The following is a 16,400-nucleotide window of genomic DNA, read 5'->3' as shown; positions in this document are numbered from 1 at the left end:
TGATGTTTAAAGTTAGTGAGGGAAATGTAAGTCTCCAGCTTCAGTGATGTTTGCAATTTGTTCCAGTCACCAGCAGCAGAGAACTGGAAGGAAAGGCAGACAAAGGAGGTGTTGGCTTCGGGGATGACCAGTGAGATATACCTGCTGGAGCACGTGCTACGGGTGGGTGTTGTTATCGTGACCAGTGAGCTGAGATAAAGCAGAGCTTTATCTAGCATAGACTAAGATGACCTGGAGCCAGTGATCCTGGCGACGAATATGTTGCGAGGGCCAGCTGACAGGTCGCAGTGGTGGGTGGTATAAGGGGCTTTGGTAACAAAACGGATGGCACTGTGACAGAATGGCACTGTGATAGAGTGTTGGAAGCTATTTTGTAGATGACATCGTCGAAGTCGAGGATCGATAGGATACTCAAGTTTTACTAGGGTAAGTTTGGCGGCGTGAGTGAAGGAGACTGTTGCGAAATAGAAAGCCGACTCTAGATTTGATTTTGGATTGGAGATGTTTAATATGAGTCTGGAAGGAGAGTTTACAGTCTAGCCAGACACCTAGGTATTTGTAGTTGTCCACATATTCTAGGTCAGAACCGTCCATAGTAGTGATGCTAGTCGGGCAGGTGGGTGCGGGCAGAGAACGGTTGAAAAGCATGCATTTGGTTTTACTAGTGTTTGAGAGCAGTTGGAGGCCACGCAAGGAGTATTGTATGGCATTGAAGCTTGTATGGAGGTTAGTTAACACAGTGTCCAAAGAAGGGTCAGATGTATACAGAATGGTGTCGTCTGCATAGAGGTGGATCAGGGAATCACCCGCAGCAAGAGCGACATCATTGATATATACAGAGAAAAGAATGGGAATTGAAACCTGTGGTACCCCCATAGAGACTGTCAGAGATCCGGACAGCTGGCCCTCCGATTTGACACACTGAACTCTGCAAAGTAGTTGGTGAACCAGGCGAGGCAGTCATTTGAGAAACCAAACCTATTGTCTGCCGATAAGAATACGGTGATTGACAGAGTCGAAAGCCTTGGCCAGGTCGATGAAGACGGCTGCACAGTACTGTCTTTTATCGATGGCGGTTATGATATCGTTTAGTACCTTGAGCGTGGCTGAGGTGCACCTGTGACCAGCTCGGAAACCGGATTGCACAGCGGAGAAGGTACAGTGGGATTCAAAATGGTCAGTGATCTGTTTATTAACTTGGCTTTCGAAGACTTTAGAGAGGCAGGGCAGGATGGATATAGGTCTATAACAGTTTGGGTCTAGAGAGTCACCCCCTTTGAAGAGGGGGATGACCGTGGCAGCTTTCCAATCTTTAGGGATCTCGGACGATACGAAAAAGAGGTTGAACAGACTGGTAATGGGGGTTGCAACAACGGCGGTGGATAATTTTAGAAAGAGAGTGTCCAGGTTTTCTAGCCCAGCTGATTTGTACGGGTCCAGGTTTTGCAGCTCTTTCAGAACATCTGCTATCTGGATTTGGGTGAAGGTGCTGGGGAGGCTCAGGCAAGTAGCTGCAGGGAGGGGTGGGCTGTTGGCCGGGGTTGGGGTAGCCAGGAGGAAAGCATTGCCAGCCGTAGAGAAATGCTTATTGAAATTTTCGGTTATCAGTGCAGTGGGCAGCTGGGAGGAGGTGCTCTTGTTCTCCATGGACTTTACAGTGTCCCAAAACTTTTTGGAGTTAGAGCTACAGGATTAAAATTTCTGTTTGAAAAAGCTAGCCTTTGCTTTCCTGACTGACTGCGTGCGTGTATTGGTTCCTGACTTCACTGAACAGTTGCATATCGCGGGGACTATTCGATGCTATTGCAGTCCGCCACAGGATTTTTTTGTGCTGTTCAAGGGCAGTCAGGTCTGGAGTGAACCAAGGGCTATATCTGTTCTTAGTTCTACATTTTTTGAAAGGCGCATGCTTATTTAAGATGGTGAGGAAAGTACTTTTAACGAGGGACCAGGCATCCTCGACTGACGGGATGAGGTCAATATCCTTCCAGGATACCCGGGTCAGATTAATTAGAAAGGCCTGCTTGCAGAAGTGTTTTAGGGAGCGTTTGACAGTGATGAGGGGTGGTCGTTTGACCGTGGACCCATCGCGGATGCAGGCAATGAGGCAGTGATCGCTGAGATCCTGGTTGAAAACAGCAGAGGTGTATTTGGAGGGCTAGTTGGTCAGGATAATATCTATGAGGGTGCCGTGCCCGTGTTTACGGATTTGCGGTTGTACCTGGTGGGTTCCTTGATGATTTGTGTGAGATTGAGGGCATCTAGCTTAGACTGTAGGACTGCCGGGGTGTTAAGCACATCCCAGTTTAGGTCACCTAACAGAATGAACTCTGAAGATAGATGGTGTCCAGGGCACAGCTGGGAGCTAAGGGGGGTTAGTCTTAAACTGACTAGTGAAATAAAGGTACAATTTTTAAAAATTATCCTGATTTTAAGCTAACAAGACGAGGCGAAGGGTTCCCCTACGGGAACTCCAACCCCCGTTCAGCTGAAACGGTGGCGCAGGGAATGCAAAAATATTCTTAGAAATATTTAACCTCCACACATTAACAAGTCCAATACCTCAAATGAAAGATAAACACCTTGTTCATCTACCCAGCGTGTCAGATTTTTTAAATGTTTTACGGCGAAAACACAGCATATATTTATGTTAGACCACCACCAAAACAAAGAAAAAACGTAGCCATTTTGTCCAACAAAAGATAAAATGACAAAAGCAGGATTTTTTTTTAAAAATCTATCACTAACCTCTTGAAAATCTTCAATGTTTTGTTCGATAATATGCATTTTATATCCATAAATCTCGGTTTACATTGACGCCATGTTCAGAAAATTCTCCAAAATATCCGGAGGAATTATATAAAGCTACGCCAGATAACAGAAATACTCATCATAAACTTTGACTAAAGATACATGTTCTACATATAATTAAAAAGATACACTGGTTCTTAATGCAACCGCTGTGTCACATTTTTTTTTAACGTTACGGAAAAAGCCTAACATTGCAATAATCTGAGACGGCGCTCAGACGTAACAATATTTCTCCGCCATGTTGGAGTCAACAGAAATATAAAATTACAACATAAATATTCCCTTACCTTTGATGATCTTCCATCAGAATGTAGTGCAAGGAGTCCTCGTTCAACAATAAATCGTTTTGTTTCATAATGTTCAATTCTAGTGTCCAAGTAGCAGCATTTGCTACCACTTTCAGCTCAAATGCCCAAAAAATGACTTCTGGTCCAGGATAACTTTGCATCAAAACTTCCAAATTACATATTACAGGTCGACGAAACTGGTCAAACTAAGTGTAGAATCAATCTTCAGGATGTTATAATCATATAGATCCAATAGCATTCCAACCAGATCATTCGTTTTCATCTGGGGCTGATTGGAACAGCCGAAGCACTCAAACGCAAACGCGCCTCAACCACATGGAAATCTTTTGCGACACTTACTACTTTCCTTCCCATTATGTCAAAGTTCACAGCAAATACTCCATTATACTTTCTACTGAATGAGGACATCTAGTGGAAAACATAGGAAGTGTTTCCAGATCTATAACTTGTTGGGAAGGGAGGGGGCGATGACGTCAAAGTTGCCCCCAACTTTCAGGATTTCAAAACTAGTTTGGAAAATTGCCTGCCCTGTGAGTTCTGTTATACTCACAGACATCATTCAAACGGGTTTAGAAACTTCAGAGTGTTTTCTATCCAATACTAATAATAATAATAATATGCATATATTATCAATTTAGGACAGATTTTGATGCAGTTCACTATGGGCACGCAATTCATCCAAAGGGGAAATACTGCCCCCTATCTCTAACAGGTTCTAACAAGACGGCACCATTTTGGTTTTTTTTATTGACGGATAGCCAGAGGCACACTCCAACATCTTTACAAACTAAGCATTTGTGTTTAGTGAGTCCGCCACATCAGAAGCAGTACTATGGAAATTAAAATGGTTTATGAATTACTTTTTGGAAGGTTACTGTCAAAATGATTTTTATAAAAATTAAATACACATCGATGACAGGCGCATGGGCCCCCAGAGCTCTTATAATTCTCAAATTCAATGTTCAAAAGTTCAATCTCATCACGGTCAAATTTAGCATCTTATCTAATTAGCAACATTTCAACTACTTGATAGTTTTTAGCTAGTTTTCAAACACTAGCATGCTAGCTAAACCTTCCCCTAACCCTAACCTCAACCCTTTTAGTTAACCCTAACCTTAACCCTTTAACCTAACTCCTAACTCTAACCTTAACTCTAATCTTAACCCTTAACCTAGTATTCAAATCAAATTGTATTTGCCACACATACACATAGTTAGCAGATGTTAGTTGCGAGTGTAGAGAAATGCTTGTGCTTCTAGTTCCGACAGTGCAGCAATATCTAATAAGTAATCTTACAATTCCCCAACCACTAACTAATACACACAAATCTAAAGGGGTGAATGAGAATATGTACATATACTGTAAGGATATGGATGAGCAATGGCAGAGCTGCATAGGCAAGGTGCAATAGATGGTATAAAATGCAGTATAAACATTTGATTTGAGTCATGTAAGATATGTAAACATTATTAAAGTGATATTATTTAGAGTGGCATTGTATAAAGTGACTAGTGATCCATGTATTAAAGTGGCCAGTAACTGGGTCTCAATGTATGCAGAAGATTCTCTGACTTTGTGATTGCTGTTTAGCAGTCTGATGGCCTTGAGATAGAAGCTGTTTTTCAGTCTCTCGGTCCCATCTTTGATGCACCGGTACTGACCTCGCCTTCTGGATGGTAACGGGATGAACAGGCCGTGGCTCAGTTGGTTGATGTTCTTGATGATCTTTTTGGTCTTCCTGTGACATCGAGTGCTGTAGGTGTCATGGAGGGCAGGTAGTTTGCCCCCGGTGATGTGTTGTGCAGACCGCACCACTCTCTGGAGAGCCTTGCAGTTGAGGGCAGTGCAGTACCAGGCTGTGATACAGCCTGACAGGATGCTCTCGATTGTGCATCTTTAAAAGTTTGTCAGGGTTTTGGTGACAAGCCACATTTCTTCAGCCTCCTGAGGTGGCTGTTGCGCCTTCTTAACCACACTGTCTGTGTGAGTGGAACATTTCAGTTTGTCTGTGATGTGTACGCTGAGGAACTTATAACTTTACACCTTCTCCACTGCTGTCCCTTCAATGTGGATAGGGGGGTGCTCCCTCTGCTGTTTCCTAAAGTCCACGATCATCTCCTTTGTTTTGTTGATGTTGAGTGAGAGGTTGTTTTCCTGGCACAACACTCCGAGTGCCCTCACATCCTCGCTGAGGGCTGGCTCGTAGTTGATGGTAATCAAGCCCACTACTGTTATGCCATCTGCAAACCTCATGATTGAGTTGGAGGCGTGCATGGCCACGCAATCGTGGGTGAACAGGGAATACAGGGAGGGGGGGGGGGGGGGGGGTCGATGTTGTGGCGATGTTGTTTCCTACCTTCACCACCTGGTGGTGGCCCGTCAGAAAGCCAAGGACCCAATTGCACAGGGCGGGGCTGAGATCCAGGGCATCCAGCTTGATAATGAGCTTGGAGGGTACTATGGTGTCAAATTCTGAGCTGTAGTCAATGAACAGAATTCCTACATAGGTATTCCTTTTGTCCAGATGGGATAGGGAAGTGTGCAGTGTGATGGCGATTGCATTGTCTGTGGACCTGGAGCGGGACTATAACCCGGAAGCTTATAAGAAATCCAGCTATGCCCTTCGACAAACCATCAAACAGGCAAATCATCAAAACATGACTAAGATCGAATTGTACTACATCGGCTCTGACGCTCGTCGGATGTGGCAGGGCTTGCAAACTATTACAGACGACAAAGGGAAGCACAGCCGAGGGCTGTCCAGTGACACGAGCCTACCAGACGAGCTAAACTACTATGCTCGCTTCGAGGCAAATAGCACTGAAACATGCATGAGAGCACCAGCTGTTCCGGAAGACTGTGTGATCATGCTCTCCGCAGCCGATGTGAATAAGACCTTTAAACAGGTTAACATTCACAAGGCCTCAGGGCCAGACAGATTACCAGGACGTGTACTGCGAGCATGCGCTGACCAACTGGCAAGTGTCTTCACTGACATTTTCAACCTGTCCGAGTCTGTAATACCAACATGTTTTAAGCAGACCACTATACTGCCTGTGCCCAAGAACACTAAGGTAACCTACCTAAATCACTTCCAGCCCGTAGCACTCACGTCTGTCGCCACGAAGTGCTTTGAAAGGCTGGTCATGGCTCACATCAACACCATCATCTCAGAAACCGTAGACCCACTCAAATGTGCATACTGCCCCAACAGATCCACAGATTATGAAATATCTACTGCACTCCACACTGCCCTTTTCCACCTGGACAAAAGGAACACCTATGTGAGAATGCTATTCATTGACTACAGCTCAGTGTTCAACACAGTAGTGCCCTCAAAGCTCATCACTAAGCTAAGGACCCTGGGACTAAACACCTCCCTCTGCAACTGGATCCTGGACTTCCTGATGGGCCGGCCCCAGGTGGTAAGGGTAGTTAACAACACATTCGCCACGCTGATCCTCAACACAGGGGCCCCTCAGGGGTGCATGCTCAGTCCCCTCCTGTACTCCCTGTTCACTCATGACTGCACGGCCAGGCACGACTCCAACACCATCATTCAATTTTCAGATGACACAACAGTGGTAGGCCTGATTACCGACAGCCTATAGGGAGGAGGTCAGAGACCAGGCTGTGTGGTACCAGGACAACAACCTCTCCCTCAACGTGATCAAGACAAAGGAGAGGATTGTGGACTACAGGAAAAAGAGGACTGAGCATGCCCCCATTTTCATCGCGGGGCAGCAGTGGAGTAGGTTGAGAGCTTCAAGTTCCTTGGTGTCCACTTCATCAACAAACTAACATGGTCAAAGCACAGCAAGGCAGTCGTGAAGAGGACACGAAAAAACCTATTCCCATTCAGGAGACTGAAAATATTTGGCATGGGTCCTCAGATCCTCAATAGGTTCTACAGCTGCACCATTGAGAGCATCCTGATTGGCTGTATCCCTGCCTGGTATGGCAACTGCTCTGCCTCCGACTGCAACGCACTACAGAGTGTAGTGCGAACGGCCCAGAACATCACTGGGGCCAAGCTTCCTGCCATCCAGGACCTCTATACCAGGCAGTGTCAGAGGAATGCCCTAAGAATTGTCAAAGACTCCAGCAACCCTAGTCGTAGACTGTTCGCTCTGCTACCACACGGCAAGTGGTAACGGAGCATCGGGTCCAAGAGGCTTCTAAACAGCTTCTACCCCCAAGCCATAAGGGGGTAGAAGCTGCATTGCCAAACCCCCTTTCCCTCTCTTTACACCACTGCTACTCTCTGTTGTTGTCATCAATCCATAGTCACTTTCATAACTCTACCTACATGTACATACGACCTCAACTAACCAGTTTTCCCGCACATTGACTCTGTATCGGTACCCCCCGTATATAGTCTCACTATTGTTATTTTACTGCTGCTCTTTAATTACTTGTTACATTTATCCCTTATTCTTATCCATATTTTTTTTTAACTGCATTGTTGGTTAGGGGCTCGTAAGTAAGCATTTCACTGTCGTATTCTGCGCATGTGACTAATACGATTTGATTTGTTGGGGCGGTATGCAAACTGAAGTGGGTCCTGGGTGGCCGGTAAGGTGGAGGTGATATGCTCCTTGACTAGTCTCTCTTAGCACTTCATGATGACAGAAGTGAGTGCTACGGGGCAGTAGTCATTTAGTTCAGTTACCTTTGCCTTCTTGGGTACAGGAACAACTGCAACGCACTACGCACTACCATCTTGAAGCATGTTGGAACAACAGACTGGGATAGGGAGCGATTTAATATGTTCATAAACACACCAGCCAGCTGGTCTGCGCATGCTCTGAGGACGTGGCTAGGGATGACGTCTGGGCCAGCAGCCTTGCGAGGGTTTACACGTTTCAATGTTTTACTCACGTCAGGCACGGAGAAGGAGATGGGGGAGCAGTCCTTGTTTAGCGGGCCATGATAGTGGCACTGTATTATCCTCAAAGCTTGCAAAGAAGGTGTTTAGTTTGTCTGGAAGCGTGAAGTCTGTGTCCGTGACGTGGCTGGTTTTTCTTTTTGCAGTCCGTGATTTCCTGTAGACCCTGCCACATACGTCTCGTGTCTGAGCCGTTGAATTGCGACTCCACCTTCTCCCTGTACCAGCATTTCTCTTGTTTGATTGCCTAGCGGAGGGAATAACTACACTGTTTATATTAAGTCATATTCCCAGACCTCTTTCCTTGGTTATATGCGGTGGGTCGCGCTTTTAGTTTTGAGTGAATCCATCCACGGTTTCTGGTTAGGGTAGGTTTTAATAGTCACAGTGGGTACGACATCTCCAATGCACTTCTTTATAAACGCGCTCATTCAGTCAGCTTATAGGTCGATGTTGTTCTCTGAGGCTAACCGGAACATATTCCAGTCAGCGTGATCAAAACGATCTTGAAGCGTGGCTTCCATTTGGTCGGACCAGTGTTGAATGGTTCTCATCACTGGTACATCATGTTTGAGTTTCTGCCTATAAGACCTCGGATCATTACTGTTCTGTTATTATATTCTTTAATATTACATTTTGGGGTTGTGTCTACATACAATTGTCTCATGGTCTTGTTTCCACACATTTTAAGATGTTTGATTGCCTTGCTCAGGGCTGCATGCCAAGAATTTGAGAAGATCCACCTTGATTTCTTCCGTCTTAGTTTATTACAGCTGGTTGCAGTATATGTTACAGCTGGTTTGCACTTGGCTAGATGTAGCTAGCTGTTTTTGAATGTAAGCAAAGCCTACCTCAATTGTTTTCTGTCTGAATAGTTCTCCCTTGCTTGTGTAAGTTTAGGTACTAGTTTTCCTGTCCTTCGTCCTGTCCTTTTTTATTGTCCTTTTTTTTATTTGTTAGCTAGCTAGGTTTTTAAGCTAACAGCAGGTAGCCAGTAGCTAGAAAAGCTTAGCAACCCCATAGAAATGTGTATGCAACTGTTAGCTTGTTAGCTATCCAGTTGAGTTATCTGGATAAAAGTTGTCTTCTGATGTTGTATTCTTAGCCTTATCTTTCACTCACTTGTTTTTCTCAAATGTACTCTTCCTCAAAATAATTTTACTAAAAAATATAATATAATAATAATAATAATAATAATAATATTATAATAATATAATAATAATAGATATTAGGAGCTCATCATTTTACCAGCTGCTCTTGGAACAATAACTCAGTAACTCATAACTGATGTTTTGAAATGATCTGTCTGATCTGATGATCTGAAATACACTGCTCAAAAAAATAAAGGGAACACTAAAATAACACATCCTAGATCTGAATGAATTAAATATTCTTATTAAATACTTTTTTCTTTACATAATTGAATCTGCTCACAAAATCACACCAAAATGATCAATGGAAATCAAATTTATCAACCCATGGAGGTCTGGATTTGGAGTGACACTCAAAATTAAAGTGGAAAACCACGCTACAGGCTGATCCAACTTTGGATATAATGTCCTTAAAACAAGTCAAGATGAGGCTCAGTAGTGTGTGTGGCCTCCACGTGCCTGTATGACCTCTCTACAACGCCTGGGCATGCTCCTGATGAGGTGGCGGATGGTCTCCTGAGGGATCTCCTCCCAGACCTGGACTAAAGCATCCGCCAACTCCTGGACAGTCTGTGGCGTTGGTGGATGGAGCGAGACATGATGTCCCAGATGTGCTCAAATGGATTCAGGTCTGGGGAACGGGAGGGCCAGTCCATAGCATCAATGCCTTCCTCTTGCAGGAACTGCTGACACACTCCAGCCACATGAGGTCTAGCATTGTCTTGCATTAGGAGGAACCCAGGGCCAACCGCACCAGCCTGCTGCTGGGTTGTTGCCCTCCTACGGCCTCCTCCACGTCTAAAAATAACAAAATAATGTGGTCAGGTTTGTTTAATATAAGGAATTTGAAATGATTCATAATTTTACCGAGCGCCGCCCAAACAAGAAGAGGCACCATCTTCGGCGGGATTCGTGACAGTTCCTCTGACCCTGAAATTCAGAGGACACGATCTAGGCTATTTATGTTCGGTGGTAATGAAATATCTCTGTAAAGTCATGTGATTTTTCAGTGATATCCTTGACTTTTATTTGGGGGCTGTAAATTAGGCCTGTAAATAACTAAGAAGGACTGGGATACTCAAGTCACTAGTGTCATTCCAGGGGACTACATTGCAGACGTGCAGAAAACATGAACTAATTTCATGTCATCTTCAGTGCAGTCTGACATCAGATCACAATATCATATGGATGCAGTTACTGACATGTTAAAAACTCATCCAGGTATTGTGAGATTTACTGCAGTCATTGTGTTAATTTTGAGTCTCTCTTTCCACAGTTCTCTGTGCTTCCCAGCAAACAGTCCAGTCTGAGACTCAGCAGGTGAAAGGCATCGTGGGACAGTCTTTCTCTTTTCAAGAGAGGGTGATCAAGACTGGCAATTTACTTTATGGAGACCTTGACAGTATTGCAAATGTGTACCCTGGTAGAGAAGGTAAAATCACCCTTGAGAAGAGATTTGAAAACCGCCTCCACTTGAACAATGTTACAAGATACTTCACTCTGTCAGACCTTCATATTGACGATGCTGGGGTTTATACTGTTGAGAATACAGACGAAGAGAAAAAAACTACAAAATTTGAGCTCACTGTGTACAGTAAGTGTTTGTGCGTGTGTGTTGTATATTACAAAAACATTTAATATAGGTTCCAATTTCCATTTATTTGTATTTTTTCTTCCAGATGTTGTTTCCAAACCTCCGGTGACAGAGTGTGACCGCAGCTCCTGTAGTGTGGTGTGTTCTGTGGACAATGAAAAAGAGGTGACCTTGACCCTGTACAGGGGAGAGGAAATACTAAACCAGACCAGCAGTCCTGATCTCATCACTGATCTCTCTCTCCATTTGGAGGTAGAGGGAAAGAACTACAACTCCACCTACAGCTGTGTGGCTTCCAACCCTGTCAGCAATGAGACAGTTCTTGTCCCAAAATGTTGCAGTGAAGATGGTCATCCTAATGATGCTGGTAAGAGACATTTTGAATTAAAACCATCCAGAAAATAGCATTTACCAAGTCAAACTGAAGTGTAGTTGAACTCATTCAAAACATACTTAGGAAAATAAGGAAAATAATTTCCTTGTGTTTTATTTCAGACAGTGATGGGATGACTCTGGGTATGGTTATTGCTGTAATATGCGTTTTGGTTGCCTCTGGGCTGGTTGGACTTGCAATCTATCTAAGGAAGAGGGGAAATGAACACTCACAAGGCAGGTATTTACAATCAAGGGTAGTGTTTTGGAAAAGGTGTGAAATGCATGTAAAATAAAGTGTAATCTTCTACACTTCCTCTGCTTGGTCAGACAGTGTCATTATCCCAGACAACTTCTCTAAATGTTGAAAAAGCAGAAGGCACACACACTCTCTGACAATGATTACTTTAATAGCTTGGCTTATCTGACACCAAAATGACTGCGACCACAGAGATCAGTACTCATAGTAACAAAAGTCCTGAGTGTTTACAGAACCTGTCCAGGGGGGTGGGCGTTTGTATGTCTGTCAGTTAGTCGCATGCTTCTGCCAGTTAGTCGCACCTTACCTTAGGCCCATATTTACTTTCCTTTATCTGTCTTCATAGATTCATCCGAAAGAGTGCAAGTTGACATTGAGTATGCAACGATAATTGCTAAAAAACGAACAGATAACCAGGTTAGTAAAAAACCTACAGGCTGATTGACAATACAGCAGCTTTATCAGCCCTCATGTCACCAACTGTAGGCTTTATCTCTGTGTCAGTGGGTTAATGTGGTCTTGAGTTGCACAGACCACCTGAGTTTGATACCCGGCCTGATGTCGTTATGATATGGTTTGGTTGCACAATGAGAAGCCACACAGCACATCCTGGAGTGCCAGTTCTAGGTCCAAAAGACTTCTTAACAGCTTCTACCCCCAAGCCATGAGACTTCTGAACAGCTAATCAAATGGCGACCCAGACTATTTGCATTAACACCCCCCACCCCCCTTTTACGCTGCTACTACTCTCTGTTTATCTATGCATAGTCACTTTAACTACCTATATATACACATACTACCTCAATCCTCGACTTACCGGTGCCCCCGCACATTGACTCTGTACCAGTACCCCCTGTATATAGCCCCACTATTGTTATTTTACTGCTGCTCTTTAATTATTTGCAACTTACTTTTTTTTCTTAAAGTAAAAAAAAATAAAAAATAATTAACTGCATTGTTGGTTATGGGCTTGTACAGTAAGTAAGCATTTCACTGTAAGGTCTACTACACCTGTCGTATTCAGTACATGTGACAATTAACATTTGATTTGATTTGATTAGTAATTCCTTTGATCACCTGTGTCTTTTACAGCATTTGCAAAGTCTGTGGACTTTTAAAGTTAGGCTTTGTGGTTCCTCCCACTAGTTTTAGGAAAGGTTCCAGATGTGTTGTGTTGACTGTTGAGTTCCCTACTGCAGAACAATGAGAGTAGACAAGAGATCGTCAGGCTTGTCCTGTTTCCTTCCTCTGGCACAAAGTTTATAATAAAGAAGCATAAAATCCTCTTTTATTTTTGTTGTTTTCCCACCCCTTTTATCTCTCCTCTCTCTGCCCCTTCTTCCCCTGTCCCTCTATGTCCTTCCCTCCCCTACTTCCTTCTCCCTGCCTAGGAGGAGCGAACAGATATACCGGAATTGGAGTCACACAGAACAGATATACCAGAATTGGAGTCGCGTAGAGACAACCCTAACCTGACATCAGTTTATGATACACTCCTGTTGCATCGCATGGCTGCCAGCGGGGATGTTGACACAGCATGAAGGAGAAAAACGGGAAGTCAATGGGAGGCCAAAATGATAACTCACATTCTGTAGAGCATAAAGAGCATAAAAGAGTACGTTGAAACAAAATGAAAGTAAAACAATATTCATGCTGTCAACCTTTTAGAGGCACTGTTGTTATGGGAGAAAAATCCCCTGGAACTGTTGTGCTGATATTATAATTTCAGGCTTCATTTGTAGGTCATTCTCACAGACCTTCTGTCAAATAGGGGCCTCGGTTACATCCACTGATACTGACCAATTCAATAACTATGCATTGAGTTGTTAGCATGATCAGGATAATCCGTCTTTTTAAATGCCTTTTGTCCCAAATCCCAATGTATAAGTTAAAACAAATGGAACATATATTTTAATACAATTCACTAGTGTGTTTGCTATGCTACTGCTGTGCCAAAGCTTCCTTTCAGTACTGTCTCTTCTGTTGTTTAAATGTAGGTTCTTCCCCTGTATCTTTTTTATAGCTGATCATTGTTTAGCTTGCCAGTGGATAGCAGCTGTGTACATAATTTAAAAAGAGCAGGCGTTTGAGATAAAGCCACCTGCTCCTTAGAAGCAAAGGCTGTTAGGCTGTTTTAGAAACAAAACGGTCCATAGATACATGTTTTCCTTTCAACATTTAGGTTGTATTGAGGGGTGGCCAGCTCTAGGAAGAGTCTTGGTGGTTCCAAACTTTTTACATTTAAGAATGATGGAGGCCACTGTGTTCTTGGGGACCTTCAATGCTGCACCCTTCCCCAAATCTGTGCCCCGACAATCCTGTCTAGGAGCTCTATGGACAATTTCGTCGACCTCATGGCTTGGTTTTTGCTTTGACATGCAATGTCAACTATGGGACCATATAAAGACAGGTGTGTGCCTTTCCAAATCATGTCCAATCAAATTAATTTACCACAGGTGGACTCCAATCAAGTTGTAGCAACATCTAAAGGATGATCAATGAAAACAGGATGCACCTGAGCTCAATTTCAAGTCTCATAGCAGAGGGTCTGAATACTTATGCAATTAAGGTACCTGTTAAAATATAAATAATGCTTACGCTTTGTCATTATGGGCTATTGTCTGTAGATTTAAGGCTGCAACATAACAAAATGTGGAAAAAGTAAAGGGGTCTGAATACTTTCCAAATGCACTGTATATCCATAATTTAGCTGGAATGTAATGTTCATATCCTGTATAATTGACTGATATTTAGTTGTCTCAGCTAGCCGTCTTAAGATGAATTCACATACTGTATGTCGCTCTGGAAAATAAATGTAATTCTATATTTTAAATATTGTCACAAATGTATCATTTGTACATTTGATTAAAAAATGTAGTTTGTTACATTTGACAGTGAAACCTAGCAGTACTACTTATTTCTTTGAACGTGAGGCAGATGTGCTGTATAGCATGTTGAGGAAGGTGCTGAGGACTATTTCTGACCACTCATGCAGGAGTAACAAGGCCCTAGTTCACACAGGACTACTATAATTTGGGGATTTTTTTCAAATGTGTCTATGGTTGCTGCAGCACTCTTAGCACCCCTACTTCTCGTGGTTATGCATTATGACTGTTTTCAATTCAATATGTCAAAGTTGTAAATGTGCCTTTCCTTATGTAAACAAACTATAAAAAGTAATGGCTTCAGCCAGGAGAAAAGACAACTTTGAAAATGGCTGCATTATTTGGTTGTGCAACAAGACATGCATGCTAACCTGCATCTGGGTCTTAACCTAAGCCGTGATAACCGACCTGGAAGGACAGGTGTTAAATCAAAAACGTGAATAGCCTGCGGCACTCCAGGGTCATGGTTGCCTAACCCCTGGTGTAGTGGTTATGTCCTAACTCTGGTGATTTTGCAGTTATACTGCAATTGCTGCATTCAAAATAACCATTATATTACAAATACTGTAACTGCAGTTTTACAATTTTAATTCATTACAAGTTGTCATAGCCAATGCTTTGTTTCAGAAACCACCCTCAAATGTTGCAACTTTTTTTCTCCTCATAAATCGCTGTCTGTGTGTTATCTATCCTCTAATCCCTATGGCTGTGCTGAGAAGTATGTTTATTCTAAATTAACAGGACTTTGGGATGTGTGGGTGGGATACATAATGATATTTAGGCTTATACCATATGCGTCCTTTATTATCAAGTGCCTGAAGTATGTACTCTGGAGGCTAGCTTCCTTTTGCTGAAGAACATGCAACACTAGGGAGGCTATCACCACAATGTTCATCGTCACATCAATTTGCATAGTTAATTTGCTTAGAGAATGTGAAAACAATGTGGAAAGTCTGTAGTTACACTCCTAGACCTACCCACCCAAGCAAAATAGCCTTCCTTTCCCAGTGCAATTTCACTTTCATTTTTAGAAATCCAAACACCCCTATCAGGTATACATTGATCTGTCAACTGTAAGAATAAGAGTCAGGAGTAGACCTTTAGCATTACTGAGAACTATTCTGTTCGCTGCAGTGAAAAGTATTCATTGCAGTGGAAATGTATTTCACCACATAGGCCTGAAGACTGTGGGGCTGCTTGTCAGTGTGGTCAAGCCACTGACGTGACAGAAAAAAAGGCAGACCACACGTTGTAACAGACTGATGGGAAAGGAAACGAGTGATCACAAGCAGAGACAGTCACATATTCAGACAAATGTAAACAGTTCGCTATTGGATGACAAATATATTGTTGGTAGGGTGTGCATGACTTCGCTTCTATTCACCTGTAGAACTAATACTGAAAAGTTGCTCCTGTACAAGCCCAATAATATGCTGTTGGGCCTATGAGTCAATAACCAGATTATTAAACCAGTGACCTGGGTAATCTAATGCCTAATTGAGCCCACCTGCCGCATACATTAAGCCTATGTCTTCACAGAGGATGTGACACTGAAACATTTGTTCTACCTTACTCAAGGCCTAAAACCAGTAGGGGTCCTGCAAATTCAGAAAGATCTCAACCCCATAGAATATCTTTGGAGGGAGTTGAAAGTATGTGTTGCCCAGCAACAGCCCCAAAACAGTGTGTGAAAACCTTGTGAAGACTTACAGAAAACGTTTGACCTCTCATTGCCAACAAAGGGTATATAACAAAGTATTGAGATAAACTTTTGTTATTGACCAAATACTTATTTTCCACCATAATTTGCAAATAAATTCATTAAAAATCCTACCATTTTCTGGATTTTTTTTCTCATTTTGTCTGTCATAGTTGAAGTGTACCTATGATAAAAATTACAGGCCTCTCTCAACTTTTTAAGTGGGAGAACTTGCACAATTGGTGGCTGACTAAATACTTTTTTGCCCCACTGTATATCCAGTTCTCTCTCTCTCACTCTCACTCTCACACACACACGGGCTATAATCTACCACTGAGCCATATATCATGTAAAATATATGGCAAGAAGCAAACTTAAAATTGATAGGTAGCTGGTATTATTACAGAGAAACAAACCCCCAAAAATTTACAAT

General features: G+C 42.8%; 1 protein-coding gene across 3 annotated transcripts in view; it reads left to right on the top strand.

The window, feature by feature from the left end:
• LOC139418809 (uncharacterized) overlaps window positions 1–16,099 on the top strand; it is a 31,770-nt gene extending 15,671 nt beyond the window's left edge. Inside the window, exons 2-7 of one of the 3 annotated variants that reach the window (XR_011635350.1) lie at window positions 10,435–10,752; window positions 10,838–11,119; window positions 11,248–11,361; window positions 11,730–11,800; window positions 12,775–12,998; window positions 13,566–14,461. Coding sequence is in view for 2 of the 3 variants with exons in the window: in XM_071168525.1 (XP_071024626.1) it covers window positions 10,435–10,752; window positions 10,838–11,119; window positions 11,248–11,361; window positions 11,730–11,800; window positions 12,775–12,924 (935 nt within the window). In the remaining variant the exon portion in view is untranslated. Of the gene's footprint in view, window positions 1–10,434; window positions 10,753–10,837; window positions 11,120–11,247; window positions 11,366–11,729; window positions 11,801–12,774 lie in introns of all 3 variants that reach the window. The other 2 variants (XM_071168525.1, XM_071168526.1) reach the window with 2 other exon arrangements.
• Window positions 16,100–16,400: the final 301 nt, after the last annotated feature.

This window comes from Oncorhynchus clarkii, chromosome 10, assembly GCF_045791955.1.
Source record: "Oncorhynchus clarkii lewisi isolate Uvic-CL-2024 chromosome 10, UVic_Ocla_1.0, whole genome shotgun sequence".
Lineage (NCBI taxonomy): Eukaryota > Metazoa > Chordata > Actinopteri > Salmoniformes > Salmonidae > Oncorhynchus > Oncorhynchus clarkii.
The sequence above is the reverse complement of the archived record's forward strand: the minus strand, read 5'-3'. Positions and strand labels throughout refer to the sequence as shown.